At 36.5% G+C, this 19,722-nt stretch overlaps 1 protein-coding gene across 4 annotated transcripts in view; it reads left to right on the forward strand.

The window, feature by feature from the left end:
- Positions 1 to 19,722, forward strand: part of RFX3 (regulatory factor X3) — a 302,075-nt gene that overhangs the window by 189,020 nt on the left and 93,333 nt on the right. For all 4 annotated transcript variants that reach the window (XM_064579886.1, XM_064579885.1, XM_054509150.2 and 1 more), the window contains one exon: positions 9,190 to 9,448. In XM_064579886.1, coding sequence (XP_064435956.1) covers positions 9,190 to 9,448 — 259 coding nt within the window. The remainder of the gene's footprint in view (positions 1 to 9,189; positions 9,449 to 19,722) is intronic.

Raw genomic sequence — 19,722 nt, forward strand, 5'->3', positions numbered from 1 at the left:
AAAGTGTATCTATGTTTTTGTAATGGCTGAATAATATTCCACTGTAAATATGTATACCACATTTTCTTCATCCATTCATCTATTGAGGGACACTTAGGTTGTGTCCATGTCTTGGCTCTTACGAATAATGCTGCAGTGAACAGGGAATGCAGATACCTTTTTGAGATACTGATTTCATTTTCTTCAGATATTTACCTAGAATTGGGATTACTGGATTATATGGTTGCTCTGAAATAGACACATGGGCCAGTGGAACAGAATAGAATGCCCAGAAATAAACCATAAACTCAAGCATATGCAGCCAACTAATTTTTGACAAGGGCGCAAGAATATACATTGGGAAAAGGACAGTCTCTTCAATAAATGATATTGAGAAAAACTAGATCTTCACTTGCAAAAAAAAAAAAAAAATGAAATCGGACCACTATGTTACAGCACTCATAAACTGAAATAGATTACAGATTTAAGTATAAGATCCGAAACTATAAAACTCCTAAAAGAAAACATAGGGCATGTGCTCCTTGACATCAGTCTTGGAAATGATGTTTTAGATAGGACACCAAAAGCACAGACAACAGAGGCAAAAATAAACAAGTGAACTCATCAAACGAAAAGGCGAAGGAAACCATCAGCAAAATGAAAAGGCTACCTACCAAATGGGAGAAAATATTTGTATGCCATGTATCTGAAAGGGGTTGATATCTAAAATATTTAAGGGACTGACACAACTTTTTATTTGCAAAAAAAGCAAATAATCCAATTAAAGAAAGGGCTAAGGACCTGAATAGACATTTTTTTTAGATACATACAAATGGCCCACAGGTACATGAAAAAATTCTCAGCATCACTAATCATCAGGGAAATGCAGTTATCAAAAAGACAAGAAATAACATGTGTTGATGAGGATATGGAGAAAAAGGAACCCTTGTGTGCTATTGGTGAGAACATAAATTGGTACAGCCGTTACGGAAAACAGTATGAAATTTCCTCAAAAAAATTAAAAATAGAACTACCATTCGATCTAGCTCAGTTTTTCTTATTTATAAATTTAAACCAGGGACTGTGGATCAAAATCTTATATGCTCCATTTCTGCCAATGTTGATTTAAGTCCGTATGAACTTCCCTGACTTACGTTATCAGGACAAATGGCCTGTCTGTGTACCTATTATGGGTAGCTTACTGGTGTACTTAAAAACCATTCTAGCAATGAACATTTTGGTAATGCTCTCAGGGATAGCTGCAACAGAGTGTAAAACTCCTTTATAATAGCAGACTTTAGACTTTTTAAAACACTCAGACTAAAAGAACTAATAGTTGTGAGATTGTACTTTTTTCCTTCATACCTGTGAACTCTGGTTGCACATTTTTAGTATCTTCCAGTACGGTGTTTCTCAAAGTTTCGCAGACCAGCAGCACTGACATCCATCTGAGAACTTTTTAGAAGCACCAACCTGGTTCAGAAATTTGGGGCATGGGGTCCGGCCATTGGTGTTTCAACAAGCCCTCCCAGTGATTCTTATGAATGCTGAAGTGTGAGAACCACATTTCTTTATTAGAAATAAAGAATTTAAATACAAAGTATAAATGTCCAGTTATGTTGATGTAATGATAATAAGATGATAAAAAGTTACAGTTCCATTACTTTGGGCATTATCAACATATATAGTAATGAAAATACTACATATGAGTCAGAAATCCCAATTAGTTGTTGCAAGAATTCTTACTGACTTTTACCATTCATTCTTGCATTTCCTCCCTAGTTGTTTTGGCAACAATTCAGTAGATGCTTGTAGTTTTTACTTATTGTTATAGCAGTTGAAACGAGTAGAAATAAGTCTGTCTTCTGAATTTAAATCAAGCCAAGGGTTTTATTCGTGATATTGAGTAGTATTTCTTTCTTTATATTCAGTCTATTGTTTTTTATTCTTAGGTAATAATAGGTTAAATGTCATGTCCCTTGAATTCCCTTCTGAATTACTATTTTCCCTTTGATGTCTTTCACAAAATGGACATATCCCCATGAAGATTCCAAATAATGTAGCTACTTCTATGCAGGGCTTTTGTGATGCACATAAAAACTTCATAGTGAGAAAAAAAAAGAAGAAGAAGAAGGTAGCAGGAGGGGAAGAATGAAGCGGGGGAAATCGGAGGGGTAGACAAACCATGAGAGACGATGGACTCTGAAAAACAAACAGGGTTCTGGAGGGGAGGGGGGTGGGAGGATGGGTTAGCCTGGTGGTGGGTATTGAGGAGGGCACATTCTGCATGGAGCGCTGGGTGTTATGCACAAACAATGAATCATGGAACACTTCATCTAAAACTAATGATGTAATGTATGGGATTAACATAAGAATAAAAAAATTAAAAAAAAAAACCAAAAAACAAAAAAAACTTCATAGTGAAAAACTGTTTAAGGGAAGGTTCTTGATTTCAAGCAATAGAAACCAACTCTGGCTTATGTAAGCAGAACACAGGATGTATCTAAAGGTATTTGTGACTCAGAGAATTTCAAGGGAGTCTGGAGAATGCAGCTGAACAAAGGTGGGCATGAGTGATGTTAGGCAGCGGCCAGACTGTAGACAAAACCACATCACAGAAGAAGTCCAGTGAGGACACCACAAATCATGATCTCAAATCATGCACCTGTGTTACCACTAGATTCTGATCGTGGCTGCATAAGCGGGGTAACACTTCCCAACCTGATTCCCCTAATGCCAATAAATGAGACAGTATATCCCCCATCTTTAAAAATAACGCCCCCTACTTCCCAAATTCTCCAGGTTCCCTCTTGTGCTCTCAGATTTTGGAAAATATTTAAAAAGACATTCTGGCTACACCTATTTACCTATCTCTTCGATCTGGTTCGATAAAATGAATATTGCTATCAGGACACTGAAACACTTTTCAGTAAGATCACCTCCTATCCTATCTCATGGACATGTTCCAGAATCTTCGCACATGACCCGTCTGCAGCATTGGGCCCTCCCTTTCTCATGGTTTCCAGTTCCCTCTCTGGCCTCAGGATTTTGTTCTGGTTATTTCTCCTTGCTCCTTGCGCCTCCTTGCTCCTACCCCAGCTTAAAACAAAATTCAAAGTTCTTGCCATAGTTCAAACAGTGTCTTTCAAACTTTCTGAACTACCATCCACAGTGACAAGGTTAGATGCACATTTTATACTCAGGCAAATACACACATACACCCATAGCATATGCACACCCATGCGAGCACACACACACACACATCATGTATTTAAACGATAGAAATAAATGTTTCTCAAAAGAATGCTTATCCTTACAAGGTGTAATATGCTTGAATGTTGGCTAGTCTCTTTTTTTAATAGTTGTTGTGACCTATTAAAATTGTGAATGTGACCCACAGTTTAAAAAAAAATATTTACATAGTTTGGATGTTTAATTTTTACCTACTTTTTCAACCCCATTTCTTTCTAATATCCTCATTCATTATATCCAGCCATTCTAGACTTGTGATTTCTTCCTAAATATCAGAACCTTTCTTGTGTTGTAGCTTTTCACACACAGTGCTCTCTTCCTGATATGTTTTTCTTTCTGCTTTCCATAGGGCTGACTCCTTTTCATCTTTTAGTTTTAAGCTAAATATCTCCCCTTTGGGGTAACATTACTTGACTCCTCTAATAACCCCCCTTCCACTTATTATGCTTTCATATTTGATTTTTCTTCCATAGACTTAAGAAAATTTCTAATTATCATATTGCATTTCTTATTTATTTTATATTTATTTATTTATTTATTTATTTATTTATTTATTTATTTATTTATTTTTGAGAGAGAGAGACAGAGAATGAACAAGCAAGGAGGAGGGTCAGAGACAGCGGGAGAAGCAGACTCTCCGCTGAGCAGGGAGCCCGATGCGGGGCTCGATCCCAGGACCCTGGGATCGCGACCTGAGCCGAAGGCAGACGCTTAACGACTGAGCCACCCAGGAGCCCCTGAATTTCTTATTTTTGACCACCTACTCCTCATCTAGTCCTTATGACCGTAGATGTCATGTCTCTTTTGTTCCTTTTATTCTAGGTACCAGAGTAGATGCTCAGTAAATATTTGTTAAAAGAATGTGTACAGAGTAGCCTGCAAAGAATAAAACATTCTCCCTGTGTAAGGTATTGCAATGATCTGCTTATTCTATTCTATCTTCATAATACATTTTATGGTATAAAACTTGCAAGATACTCTATTTCCTTAATTTACCATTTTCATGCCATTGCTTAATCTTCTAGTTGACTAGCTTATTGGTGGGAGCTATTCAAAACCTGGGTAAAATACAAAACACATAGTTTGGAGATATTAGTATTTGGAGTTGTGGATAAGACACTCGAAGCTAAAGAAAACAGAAAATTGGTTATAGCTAAGGTAAATTGACATAATCATCCTAGTGAATAAGCAAGCAGGGAATATTCAGGGTCATGCTTAGCCAAGGTATATGCTGAGGCATGATGGGATGCAAACAGCACTAATTTACTGAATTCAATGGATCAGTCCTGACATTTACATAGAACCTTATAAAAGAGTCAGCTATGAAGAAGCTTTTGTCAGCAAGTATATGCACATATCTACGTATTTACATTCATTACTGGATACATATGTGGAACAATGGAAAGTCTTCTCTTCTGCTATAGAAATAATATGACACATTATTTTCATAACAGTCTGTGGCAATCAATAAAGAACAAGCGAAAGGAACACAGTAGCACTTTTCAAATGTGCACAGAACTGCTTGGGAATTTAGCTGTTTCAGGAATGTACAGTCCAGAAATAGTAAGCTGCTTTCAGTCTGATATGCCAAATATTGAGTAATTTTCTGGAACATATGTTTTGGAAATTGGGGGGAAAATAGTGTTCAAGCAATAACTCATATGTATTTATTACACAATATGAAAAACAGGCTGATCTGAGGTATCAGAATTAAAGAGTCATTACTTCCAGTACCTAAGAAAGAACTTTGTGCTGTTGGTGCTTCTTTTTTTTTTTTTAACGTAAAATTTTCAGTATTTATCCAGGAGCTTAAATCATTTACACACGGCAGAGACCTTTCAGAGTTATCTGTGCATGACTTTGGCTCTGCCTCTGGAGACAGGACTCCAACAATGGGTTAATGCTTACCATCTTAACCTTTAAAGGACAGGGACTAAGGATATTGTGGTCTGCCTCTCTTACCCCATTTAAAAGTCTCCGCCATTCCCACTGCAAGGGTACATTTGTCAGAAGACAAATTCAAAAACCCTTCTCGACACTTCACTTCCTAATAAATTTTGTCCTCCCCTCCCAAAATTGTCAGTCTTTACCCCAATATGTGTCTGTGCAGTAGCCCAGTCTTCTCCCCTGTCCCATGGGTCATGATTGAGTAATGAGGATAGTTTGTGAGTCAGGCACACTCTTCAGTGACTTTCCCCTTCTCCTGTTCTTTTCTCACTTTATAGCTCACAAATGATCTCTACCTACCAGAAGGAAGTATGAAAATAAAAGTGGGTTGCCATGTTTTCATACTGACTTGAGGGCTATAGAGATTTTATGTATCTGTGATGCATTGGTTGGTATTACCATTGTTCACCGAGAATTCCGGAGGCATGCCCAACAGATGGAGCGATTTAAATCCCTTGGAATGTTTCTCTTATGGTAGAGTAGTGACTTCCATGATCATAGAACCTCTAAAAGCCAAGTGTGTGGTGAGTAAGTATCCTCTGAAATAATCCCGCCTTCTCCATCTCTCCTCGTTTACCATTGCGAGGACATCTCCCAGTTTCTATGCTGAGTAAGAGAAGGGGAGTGTGGTTCTAGTGAACAGTGAGCGCAGGTGTAAGCAAATCCCAGATAGCAACAGGAGGCTCGTGCCTTCCCTGTAACACCTGTAGAGGTGTTTCCCACAGTCGTTCACAAATAATGACATACACAAAAAGTTCTTTTTATGTGATGAAACGATTGAGAACATGGGCTAAGTGCAGACTCCCAAATCTATTTTTTTTTAAGATTTTATTTATTTCAAAGAGAGGGAGGGAGGGAAAGAGAGAGAGAGCAAGAGACCACAAGCAGGGGGAAGGGCAGAGGGAGAGGGAGAAGCAGATTCCCTGCTGAGCAGGGAGGCCAACCCGAGCCAAAGGCAGACATTTAACCACTTAACTGACTGAGCCACCCAGGTGCCCCCCAAATCTACTTTTTTTTTTTTTACTAGCTGTTTGCTTTGGACAAAGCTATGTAATCTCTCTAACCTTTTCTAAACAATTACTCACCTTGTCTGTGAAAGAGAAATTATAATAGTACCTATCTCATAGAGTTGTAATGAAGATTAAACGAGTCAATACCTGAAAAGCACATTAAATAGTGCCTGTTGCATAGGAAATGGTCAGTAAATATTAGCGATCATTAACTATTATATGTTTCACTTGTGAAATCAGCTTCGTGTTGAGAGCATGCTTAATCATTTTGTTCAGACTGTGAAAAGGAAAGCCAGCACCATGCCCAGCTTTGTGGAAGTATTTATTGTCATATATGTATTTCTACACTTTACTTAGCTTTACTTAAATATCATCATCAGATTGTGTTATTTAAGCACAGTGAAATAGGGTCACTATCATATTTAGTGGGCATAAATTAAAATGAGCACATTTCTCTTTTTACCTAAATTTGAAAGCAACATGGCTGGTTTTTCTTATATAAATATGTAATGAAAGAAATATATAAATGGACTTCCCCAGCTGGGAAATAGAGCAATGATGATGTGTGTGTATTTTAAATGGCCTTTTTCTATCTGTAAAAAAAAAAAAAAATGTTCTCTATGGGGTTATTTCACTCATCACTCCAAACTAAAATTTATACCTGGATCTGGGGAAAGTGGTAACTTTACCCAGTGGAGAATACTTTCGGAGCACCTTTATTATTTTACTAAAATTTACACTATAGATTATATTACAAGTATAATTTGTAATGGGTTTGAATGATCTGCTTTAAGTGATACCAAAACATCTTAGAATTCTCACATAAATTCTCACATTTTAACAAAACAAAAAAGGATTTATGTTTTAGAAATTTATGAAAGGGGCTATTATGTCAAATATACTTTTAAATAGAATCATATTTTTATTTCTTGACTAGTGTGCCTGTTGCATACCAGCAACTGTTTAAATGTTGAGGGTACAGATGGGAATAGAACGTAGTTTCACAGGAGTATGAAGACACGAGGAAATTAATAAGTGTATTGAGAGCTGTTTCAGGGATGCACAGGGTGTTGGGAAAGTACAGAGAACAAAATATAACAGCCCTACGGGGATTGGCCACAGAGGGTAAGGTGTAAAAAAAATAACTCTGGGAGGAACCAGTGAAAAGGTCAGTGTGGTGTAAGTGAGGAAAGCATTTGAGGACATAGCTAGTCACCTGTCCAGAGATCACGTAGGCACCAGCCCTGCTGCATCTTGTAAGGCAGGCCAATGGTTTTGAATTTCTTCTGCAGGCCATGGAGAATCATGGAGAAGTTTTTAAGAAAAGTTTGTGTTTCATATTTGAATTTTGGGGAAGTTCCCCTGGCTGCAAAGGAACCAAATTAGAGGAAGGAAAACCAATTAGGGGGCAATTATAGTAGAGAATCTTGTGAGAGAAGGAAGTGAGTATGAGAATGGAAAGGAGGATTGGAGAATTATTTAGAAGGTAAAACTAGTAAGACTTAGTGACTGATGTCAGTCTAGATGAGGAAAGAGTGAGCTGAGGATAGTTGTGCTGTCTTCCGCCAAGAGGGGGAGCATAGGAAAAGGAGCAAGAGAGAAAGGGAATTTCTTTTTAGCCATAAGTTAAATTTTACATATGGGGACTTCCCATTTATTATGGGGTTTCCTAGTGGAGATAACCAGGGGGCTGTTAGAAACCCAGGTTTTAATTCTTCAAGTATAACCACAAAGTAGAGAGAGAGATTAACTCATGTATGAGCATGCCTATGGTAAAAATAAGTGGTCTCAATAAAAATGAGAAAATGAGAGCTAAAAATGGAGACCTCAGAAAATACTAGTATTTAAAGTACCAGAAAACTAGAGCCTCCAAAAGGTCCTTTTAGGTAGTGGTGAAAAAAAAAAAAAAGCAAAGAATGGACAAGAAATGCCATAGAAACTAAGGAGCAAGAGAAGTTAGGACCGAGAGACTCTCTATATACGATAGAAAATGTCTGAGAACATACACACCAAATTGTCAGTAGTGACTGGCTGTGGGATGTGGGGTTGAAGAGAATGATGTTAGAACTGGGAATTTCCATTGGGTATTTGAATTTGTTTTAAATGAAAGTATTTTATACCTCTCTGTACTATTTTTGCAACTTGTGAGCTTATAATTATTTCAGAATAAGAAGTGAAAACCAAAGTCAGGTTAAAATGTAAGGGATAGTCCATTGGAAATGAAAAATAAATCAAGCAAATAAGCTGCTTAATCAGAACAGGAGAAGGAAGGAAAGGGCAACATGAGGTGGTCAACAATGTCGTGCTGCAGATAGGTCAAAAAAGATAAGGACTGACAGCAGCCTTTTAGCTTGGTATTTAGATTTGGTCACAAGCAACCTTATTAGAAGCAACTGCAGTGAAAAGCTAAGGGCAGAACCTTCACTGCATTTGTTGCTAAGTTGAAAGATAAGGACTTGAAGGGTGGCCTAGTCATCTCCTCAGGGAGGAACCTGAGTGTGAAGGAAGAGAAAGAGGTAGAGATAGGGATTGAGGGTCCAACGAGAGTGAACTGTTTGCTCAAGGTCCTTATGGTGGCAAGAAAGAGATCCATGCACACTCCCTTGGTCATGGAGGTTTATTGAAGTCACCCAGGAATGGGAAGTAGCATGGGGAGTTGACTTGTCAGCCCCTTTTTCTAAAACTGGGTTCTGCAGGAAGCATTATACTGAATTGGAGAAGTCGCTCAGCAAGATTTCTTGGCGGGATGAGACCTGAGCTTATTTATGTGCTGGAGGTAGGCACTAGTCAAGGGCAAAAGTTCTCAAGTACAGAGGAGTGTTGAGGTACTTACTAAAGGAATGTACCCTTCATTTCCGGAGTGAAGTTTCATACAAAAATGCAAAACTCTCCTTGTTCCAAAGGCTAGGCTAACATTTTAAACATATATTCACGCTAGAAAAAAATTAGGATGATATAAATAAGCTACTAAATTGCTTCCTTTTTCCTTCTTCTTCTAAAGCCGGACAACAACTTATCCTTACACGGAAACGCAGATGTACAGCCAAAACACTGGAGGGAATTACTTTGATACTCAAGGGAGTTCTGCGCAGGTGACTACCGTGGTTTCATCCCACAGCATGGTGGGCACTGGTGGGATTCAGATGGGCGTCACGGGAGGACAACTCATCAGCAGCTCTGGAGGAACCTATCTCATCGGCAATTCAATGGAGAACTCCGGTCACTCAGTGACACATACCACTCGGGCCTCTCCAGCGACAGTAAGTATTTGAGTTTTTATTTGTTTAATTTAGCTTCTTGGTAGCCTCTATGGTACATTTTCCTCTCTCGAGGGAAAAAAACAACACAGACTGGGCTGGGCACAAATGTATTGAGCAGTTTTAGTACTTTGGTATTATCCAGAATGTGGTCCATGTGGAACTATGCAGAATGATACTGATATGTCCCCCACAGTTATGTGAGTTGGGAAGTTTTTATGAATAATGGGAAGAGAGGTGAGTCTTACTCATTAATGCTGATTTTCATAGGCTTCCTTCAGTGATATTCAGTAAAATACTGTGAATTTCTACTGAAAGAACTTACTTTTATCTTATGCTGATTTACCCTGGCTTATGAAGAGTAAAATACAGTTGAGTTTAAATTTTCACATCTTTCAACAATAGTCTTTACATTAACTCATCACCAGAGAAGTTACCATATGGGCAGCATTTCCCAAACCTTAGACATTTAGTTTGGCCATATTCACTTAAGTCAGCTGTACTATTATTTACTGAATGTATTTTTTTGAAATTGATTCACTTCTAAAATAGAAAACCATGCGTAATTTTTTCTAAAGTATATAAAAACCCATACTTAAATAGTAAGGTTGGAAGTGTTTACCCATGTGCCATATTATGAAGTCCCTCTGTTCAACCACAGAGACACTTTGGGAAGGACTGATCTAGGTGATTCCAATGAAAAAAACATGTATGTTGTCCCTGATGATAGGCATGAGTAAGTATCGGAGGAACATGCCTATGTATTTGAATTTCCAAGTTTTTAAATACAAATAGCTATTTTGACACAGATTTTAATGTATTAGAATGCTTTCCTAGAAACAGTAATAACGAGCTGTGTAGAATTTGATATCATCAAACTCTGTGTCCTGAGCTTTCCAGTCTCACCTCAGCTAAGTATAAGGAGAATAATCACTTAGAAACCCCCCAGCTAAAGTAGCAATGGAATTGGTGATGTAGGTGCTTCATGTAAAAGGGGGCTGGGGATTTGAATTAAGTGCATTTCATAATCTTGCTGTATATTTTGTTCTTATAATGAAATAGAGGTAGAAACAAATTGGGTAGGAAATAATTATGAGAGGCTTTGTATTTATCATTTTATGGATTTTCCTCAAGATATAATATGTACTTGGTAAGTATTTTGTATATAATTTTTATGTTTGTAATCATTATATGTGTTCAGACTTTCATCACTTAGTACCTTTTCCCCGATCCATTTCTGAAAGCTCATTATATTTAATTTACTGTTTCCTACTAACATCAGAACCGAAGACTAGCCATTCTGAGGGAGAGCTCTTTTTTGTACTTTTTTTCTTTGTGTTTTTGAAGCATTTCTTATGTGTGTTTGTCTCTTGCTTTTAATAACACTAAATATGACATTTCTAAACTTCTTAGTCACGCTGGTATATTTATGTAGATTAGAAACGAAATCATAGCTTCTCTGAACCTCATTTCCCCTGGCAGTAAAATAAGGGCTTAGTTAAACTAAATGATATCTTAATTTCCTCCCGACTTCAAAATCATAATATTTACAAAGGAATTGTAAAATGTTCTAGATGTAAAAATAACTATATCTTTACCGTAAAAGGAAAAGAGGTAGACCAGGTGCCGGTACTTTATAGTGCTCCTCATAAAGGCCACTCAGAAAGTCATTTTCAGTGAAAAGGGGAACACTTGCTGCTTATCAGGGCCTTAGGAAAACTGAAAAATGGGGAGAAAGAGTTCTTTCCCACTAATCTTTTAGTGGCATACCATCTGCCCATTGCCAACCCTTTCTCCAGACGTTGCTGTCTTCACAGACTGCGGGCTGTCTGCTTAACATCCTCATCCACTGGATATGGGTTTACTAAATTTATTAGTGTTATTACTGAGTTAATAAAATTGATTATTTGGGGTCATGGCAATATGGGTGCAAATATAACAGAGTAAGTTTTATAGTTTGTTTTTTTGTTTTGTTTTGTTTTCTATGTAGAGTATGAAAAGTGGCATTACTCTTTAAGTTATCCATTACACAGATTTGATGTGTGATTTTTAGTATAACACTTAAAATAACTGAGTTATAATAAGTGGTAATAGTGGAAACCTATTAAAAACAATCAATTCATAGTATCAACTGTATATATTAATTTACACTTTTTAAAAAAGCATTAATACTTAAGGTTGTCTTGTTAAGGTTGGTAGCTTGTTTTCTTTTTTTACAAGAAAATTTCCTTGTTAGCAAAAGGAGTAAAAAAGTTAAATAAAAAGATAACTTTGCATGGAAAAATCATGAGGTCAAAGCACAAATGATAGTGTCCTATGATATATATAATCTAAATATACATCTGCTTGTGTTTATTATATTATCCTCCATTATTATCAAAATTTATATTTGATTTAGATCCCCCTCTCAATAGTGCAAAAGAGCTTCATCTCCTTCATTCACAATGAAGTGGTGATTGGTACAATTTCACATCTGTTATTCTAGTAAAGTTAACAAAGTTTAAGTGCCATGCAACCTATTTACAATTTTCTACCATTCTCCTTTTGCCAAATGTTAGAAAATTTGTAGCTTCTGGTTGTTTAGACTCTTAGAACTCAAGATTTTTTTTGGTGGGTACCATATCATTAAAGGGAATTTGCTTATTTTCATGTATCTTTTTCATTCTCTGTACAATCGTATGAGCATAATCTTGAGCAACTTGTTGGTCAAGACTTAAGCTGTTTCTTTCAAACATTGAGCCAGGCTGTGCCACTGAAGTTCATTTCTCTGGCTGTTCTTTAGGGTTCAGCCTATAGCTATAGCATGCCTAACACGACTGACGGGTAGCGGTAGGCTATACTGTGGCCAGAATTCCTGCCTGGAAAATAGTCAGTTGGGCTATTGCTTACGAGGCTGTAATAAGTGGAATGTACAGTCAATTAATTCAGTTGATGTGAAGCTAGTTAAGTTTTGAGTTCTTGGGTACTTAGTTCGTGGGTAGCAAGGTTTCCGGAATACAGGAATACTTCTATCTAAATTTAGTAGGAATAACTTCTGGCTCAAAGAAAAGTTTATCCCAGTGTGCAAACCCAGTTGCCAAGATATGCCAGTAGAAACAAAAAGATAATTTCAGATTGAAGCCATTACTAAGAAAAATAAATAGCGCTTGAAATATTTTCTTACCTAGTCTAATATTCAGTATACGACCATCTTTCTTATACTAGAAGGATCTCTGAGTGATTAATGGAGGATTTGCAGTTGAGCATATGATTTCCTTTAGTTTTATAACTTTAAATGACAAAACATTTACATAACTTGTTTTAGTATTTGATCCTTGCATGGTAAAAGTTTTCAGATTTCAAGTTATATAGAAATATCAGAATTTTCTGAAAGATTATGATGGTAACATTATAATTTTATTTTATGAATATATATTCTGGTATAAACTACTGATATTCAGATTTGGTCAAAATACTATTTCTCCTTTTATTTACTGTACTTTTTAATTTGGCCAGTGGAGTCCATGTGTATAATTATACACACACACACGTTTTTATTTATATAAATATGTATACACACATTAATACGCATTTCCTGCTGATAGTATTAAATAAGTTTCAAAAAGATTAATATTTTTAATGGAACATCACTGGACGTGAGTTCAGCTAAGTTACTACTTGAATAAATGTTTTATGTTTTATTAAATTAATAATGCTAGGAATCTATTTATTGTTAATATTTCAGTGGCACATGGATATTAAGGTGGAGGAGTTAAATGCTCCAGTCACAACTCTGAGCTCATCATACTTTGATCTTTCTCCTAACTGCATCACCATGATATTTCCTTGTGTATCTTCATTCATTTAAAACTCTTACTTTTCTGGGGCACCTGGGTGGCTCAGTCAGTTAAGCGTCTTGCCTTCGGCTCAGGTCATGATCTCAGGGTCCTGGGATTGAGCCCTGTGTCAGGCTCCCTGCTCAGCGGGGAGTCTGCTTCTCCCTATGCCCACCCCCATCTCTCTCAAATAAATGAATAAGAAAATCTTTAAAAAAATCTCTTGTTTTTCTTCATTATTGTTCTGTAGAACCACATCATTTGTAGAATTTTAGAATTTTGGAACCTGAACCCAATTTGCATTTGAGGATCAAAACCTTGTGATTGTAGTTAGTGATGTTTTTGTGCTCATCACAACATAGTTTATTTTATACCAGACTTTATAATAATTAGCAATTTAAGAAGCTTTATTTACTCACTTCTCCATAAAATAACATTTGTGTTCTTATAATTAGATGGTTATTTATGGAGTTCTTTTTTCTTCTTGTTAACCAAATAAGATTACATTAATCATTTTTTAGACTGTGATATGAAAGCTAATTTTTATACCTTTCTATATATACATTTAGTAATTATATATTTTAAATGGCTCTCACTAAAAGTAGATCCCACCAAGAGGCACAAGGGAAATGTGTTGAAATATTGTTCATCTCTCTCCCTCTTTTGATTAATGTAAAACACCATAATTTCTTTCAGTTACCTGGAAGGAAATTTGAATGTCCATCTGCTGCTATATCAGTCGAAGTCTGGCCTAGCTTATGTAATTATAGAAAGTTAAGATTTGTTTAAGACTTAGAGATGCTTTTATTTCTTTATTCTTGGGTTTACATGTTTATGGATTCAGTGTAAGGGAATTTCTTTTTTCTGAAAAGAGGAATGGTTGGGGAGCCTGGCTGTCTCAGTCGGTAGAGCATATACTCTTGATCTCGGGGTTATAAGTTCAAGCCCCATGTTGGGTGTAGAGATTACTTAAGAAAAAAAAAAATAGATGAATGAATGTGTTTAGTGCCTCCAGAAAATGCTTTTGCCCTTCTTATTCCTTTGCTGGAATGGTACCAGTGGCTATTTATTCTGTTTTTATTAATTTGTGTATACACATTAGTTACACATTCTTAAGTAGCACAAGTGAAAAGATCTAGGAGTATGCATGATGCAGTGTCCTCCTGACCCTGTTCTTCATGCTTTTCCTTAGAGACAACCAGTGTGTCAAGTTCTTCGAGTATCATGCTAGAGATATTCTGTGAATATACAAGCAGAATGTCTCTCTCTCTGTCTACTGCTCATTACATTTTTAAAAATACAAATAGTAACTAAACAATACTGCATCTCGGTTTTTTTTGTTTTTTTTTTTTTCACCTAACGGTGTGTCTCAGAAATTCTTTTTCACATCAGTCCTGGAAGGGTTTCCTTATATTTATGGGAAATGACTGTTGCAGAAGGAGCCAACCTACCCGTCTCTCTTACCAGAGGAAAAAAAAAAAAAAAAGTTAAAATAATGTTGGATTCTGGGTTATGGCTATATAGAGGTAGAGAAGCAAAATAGTCACATGAGATGAAAATTTCTGTTTAATTATCATATATAAAGATATGCTTGGAAGAAAACCTTTTAATTTAAGTGTGCATAAATCAATTATTTTATATATTTCACATATTACAAAAATAATCATTTCTCTTTTAAATAACTTTCGTAGTCTTCCAGTTAGTCTCAGTGATAAAAACACAAAACAAAACACTTCACCACTTATTTTGGCAGAAGTATGTATGTCCGTTACAATCTTAGCATGTTCTGTTTTCCTGTGCCCTGTTTTCTCTAGGCCAACTTGAGCCCTCACATGAATCTCCTCAGAGAGTACCCTGAATCTTCTGCTTCCTGTACTAAATCCTAAACTGACTGAAGGTTCTGGGACCTCATTTTCCAAGCACTTAATAAAATGGGACTTTGAGCGACTGGTGGTCTCCATCGGTTCATCTATGTTCCATTCAGCCATCACTCAGTTCCACTCTGCGGCAGCCTTGAAGCTGATATCTAGAGGCAGTAATTTTATGGTTAAGGCTGTAAGACATTCGACTCCTAGAAATCCTGATAAACTAGAAGGTTAAGACAAACAGAATGACAGGGGCCTTCGGCTTCTCCTGAGCATAGCTGATGGGTTCCCCTGAGTTTCTAAAGCCAAGTATGAGTTATTTTAATTTTTAGCCATCTCCTAGTGAAACAGGATTTCAGAACTGTACAGGGGTGTTGTAAACATGCCAGAAAGGGCTAGATTCTATTTCCTGTGAAATCTAGATTAGGAAGGTTTCATGTTTGTAAATGCTACTTAATGAATATGGAAATAAGCTATGTTCCGGGTGACCTCTTGTATAACTTTTGCTTGATCCTTGTATTTATACATCACATTTCCAATTAATTTACTAGTTTGAAACTACTCTAGATTTTGAAGGAGGAAAAAATCACTCATGTTTCACTCCTGGAGACCAGGTAATCCAGATAAGATATGAAATAAATGGATTGGTGACAAATTAAAATACACCGTAGTCCGTGAGTTACATATGAGTCATTATTAGACCCATACAATTTTAATTCCGGTAGAGTTAACCTGCAGTGTTGTATTAGTTTCAGGGGTACAATATTGTGATTCACCAAGTTCATACCTCACCGGGTGCTCATCACAGCAAGTGCCCTCCTTCATCCCCATCACCTATTTCCCCCCATCCCCCCACCCACCTCCCCTCTGGTAACTGTCAGTTTGCTCTCTATAGTTAAGAGTCTGTTTCTTGGTTTGTTTCTCTGTTTCTTTTTTTCCTCTTTGCTTGTTTGTTTTGTTTCTTAAATTCCGCATATGAGTGGAATCATATCGTATGCGTCTTTCTGACTTATTTTGCTTAGTATTATACTCTCTAGCTCCATCCATGTTGTTGCAAATGGCAAGATTTCATTCTTTTTTGTGGCTAATATTCCAATCTTATATATATATCTTTTTAATCCATTCATCTATCAAAGGACACTACAAGCCATTATCTTGGCTATTGCAAATAATGCTGCAATAAACAGGGGTGCATGTATCCCTTTGAATTAGTATTTTTTTTTTTCTGTATATTTGGGGTAAATACCCAGTATTGTGATTACTGCATCATAGGGTAGTTAGGCCCATAAAATTTTAATACTGACTGTTCCACTGGCCTATGTCTTTTCGTTTAATGAGGGAAAATACAGCACAGTGCCTATGACCAATTACCAGTTTTCAAATGAGAGAAAATTTCTCCATGTTCCCATGTTTATCAGTTCATCCTCCAAAAGCATGTGATTTGATTACCGACCTCCTCAGCATGCATAACTACAGTTGTGTTTATTGGCCACATAATTATCTGGTTTCTTTTAAAACCTAGCTATTGTGTTTGATTAAAACTATTGGTACCCATAAATTTTACTGGCTAGGACTTTTGTAATCTAACTGTAGAATGTTAGAAATAATTTTACACATTTATTTTAAATTTACTACTTGTAAGTTTTAGTACCTTTCCCATCTGCCTTATAGGAAAGGAAGATGTGAGGTTTTTAATCATGCTTTCAAAATTACAAGAAAGATGTAGTTAGATACAAAAAAGAAAATATGAAAATAGAAAGGAGATAAAGAGGTCAGCATTGGGGCACCTGGGTAGCTCAGTTGGTTAAGCGGCTGCCTTTGGCTCAGGTCATGATCCTGGGGTCCTGGGATCGAGCCCCACGTCCGGCTCCCTGCTCAGCAGAGAGCCTGCCTCTCCCTCTCCCTCTGCCTGCCACTCTGCCTACTTGTGCTCTCTATTTCTCTGTCAAATAAATAAATAAAATCTTTAAAAAAAAAGAGGTCAGCATTGCAGACGATGTAATTATATACCTGATGAGAACCATGAGCATCAAATGAAAAACTGTAACAAATAATAAGAATTCAGTAAAATTAATATTCAGTGAAATCAGTAGCTTTTCTAGATACAAACAACAGTAGTTAGAAAATATTATGGAAGCATGGGCGCCTGGGTGGCTCAGTTGGTTAAGCGACTGCCTTCGGCTCAGGTCATGATCCTGGAGTCCCGGGATCGAGTCCCGCATCGGGCTCCCTGCTCGGCGGGGAGCCTCCTTCTCCCTCTGACCCTCGCCCCTCTCATGCTCTCTGTCTCTCATTCTCTGTCTCTCAAATTAAAAAAAAAAAAAAATCTTTAAAAAAAAAGAGAAAATATTATGGAAGTAAATATTTCATTTATTATAAATTTAAAATACACCATGTGTTAAACTAACAATATATGTGCAAGACCCAGCTACTAAATAAAACTTTAAAGTTCTTAAGGGACACAAAAAAAAGTTTGCATAATTGAAAAAGAAGTTTCAGTGTCAAACATTTTGAATCTTCTTAAATTAACTTTAATATTTCAATGTGAACCCAATCAAAATACCAATAGATTTTCTTCTTTTTACAAGAAAGGCTGTTATATAAATAAATGTGCAAGAATAGTGAAAGAAATTTTGCAAAAAGAGAAATAATGGAGAGTGGAGTAGGGTATTAACAGCCCTACAGTTTGATTCAAACATATTATAAAATTATAATAATTCAAACAGGATTGTTGGCACGTGAATAGATCCGTATAGACCAGTGGTGGACTAAAGACCATAAACAGGCTGAAAGAGTGTAGGAATATAGTGTGTAGTAAAGGTAGCATTGCCTGTAAGTGGAGAAAGGGTGTATGTATCAATGATGTTTGGGACAACTGAATAACTATTTAGGAAAGAAAAGTAGATTGGTTCCATCCATTGACTCCTTATACAAAAATTAATTTCACTTGGATGGGAAAATGCATTTTATCGTTATCCTTTCATAGTGGTGAAGCATGATGTAAAATCCAGAAGCTACCAAGAATATCTCAAAAAAAGCAACTACATAAAGGGGCAGCATTCCCTATGACAAAAACCACAGTAAATAAAGGCAACAGTGAAACAACATGGCATAAAGTTTTGAGACATTGTATCTGAAGAATTAAGTTGTTTAACATATAGAGCACTCTTATAAATCCAGGAGAGAAAAGGAAAAGACCAAAAAATGGCGAAAGTATATGAATGAGCAGCCCACTGAAAAGGAAATGAAAAATAAACTGCAAAGAGAGACTGTTGTTTATCTCTCACACAGGTGAAGCTGGAAAAGTAAGTGAGGCTTGCCAAGGGTGTAAAGAAACCAACCCTCTGGCTTGCTGTGGAGAGGAGTCTAAATTGGCACAGACAGGATTGGAGAGCGCTATAGAAATTTTTATAAAAATTGAAAATGCATATATCCTTTGACCCTGAGAGTTTACGTCTGGTAATTTATCCTACTGATGATACACTTACATATGTGAAATGCTGCGTGAACAACCATATTCACTGTAGAGTTATTTATAACAGGAAAATTGGGGAAAGGCTAATTGTCCATCAGCAGGGAAATAGCTAAATAAATTTTGGTGCATTTGTTCATTCAGTGGGATTTTATACAGCCAGTCAGGAATGAGGCAGTGTGTGTATGGATGCATCTGTACATAGAGGAGACATACATACATAGAGATCTAGAGAGATGGATAGATCTCCATATTGTTAAGTGAAAAAACAAGAGGTAGTGTGTATGGGCTTAAATAGAAGCATACATTTGCATATGCTTATATAAGCACAAAGATATCTCCAGAAGAATGCATGAAGAAAAAAAAAATGTGGAGACATGTGAATACATTATCTATTTGAAAAAAGTGATTTATTATTTGCAAAAATCTCAAGCAAGCCCTTGATGATTATAAAGTGTATCTATCTGGTCATGTTCCCTGAATGCATGCAGCTGACACACCCTTTTCTTTAGGAGCCCAGTATGAAGACTGTCGATGAGGTGTCACAATTCAAACGAAATCAATCTTGTTCCTGGAAAAAGTCCTCTTTTATTAGACCGTGGGAAGTTCAGAGAACAGAAACTGGCATTAAATTTAGTAAAGATATTTGGATCTACTCTTATTCAGTATTTTGGAGTAGAAGTGAATGTTTTGTGTTTGTATTCACGTACTTGGAATCTGGATTATTTTCTTTAATCACTCACTCAGACATTTATTGAGCCAGCAGTGTGGACCAGGCATGTGCTTCTGGGAGTATAAAGGTTTACAATATGGGTACTGGAGCCAGTTCTGGCCTACCAGAAAGCTGCCTAATCCTCGAAGGCAAAAATGGAAATCCACAAATAGCCTCCAGATTTCTCTAAAGTGGTTCCTTTCACTTTTCTCTCTTACCACATTAATTTTTTAAATCACAAATGTTAATGTGTTATACGTTGATTAATTTTAGATTCACCAAAATTTTCTTTATCTTCTGATTATGTTGCTAAGATAAATTGCAAAATTGCCTAAAGTTAGGATGGGATTGGGTAGGAAGAGAGTGAAAGAGAAGCAAAAAATCCAAATAATACTTAGACTTCAAAATCGCTC

Source organism: Mirounga angustirostris, unplaced genomic scaffold, assembly GCF_029215605.1.
Source record: "Mirounga angustirostris isolate CCGP_5_RB_7025 unplaced genomic scaffold, mMirAng1.0.hap1 SCAF_15, whole genome shotgun sequence".
Lineage (NCBI taxonomy): Eukaryota > Metazoa > Chordata > Mammalia > Carnivora > Phocidae > Mirounga > Mirounga angustirostris.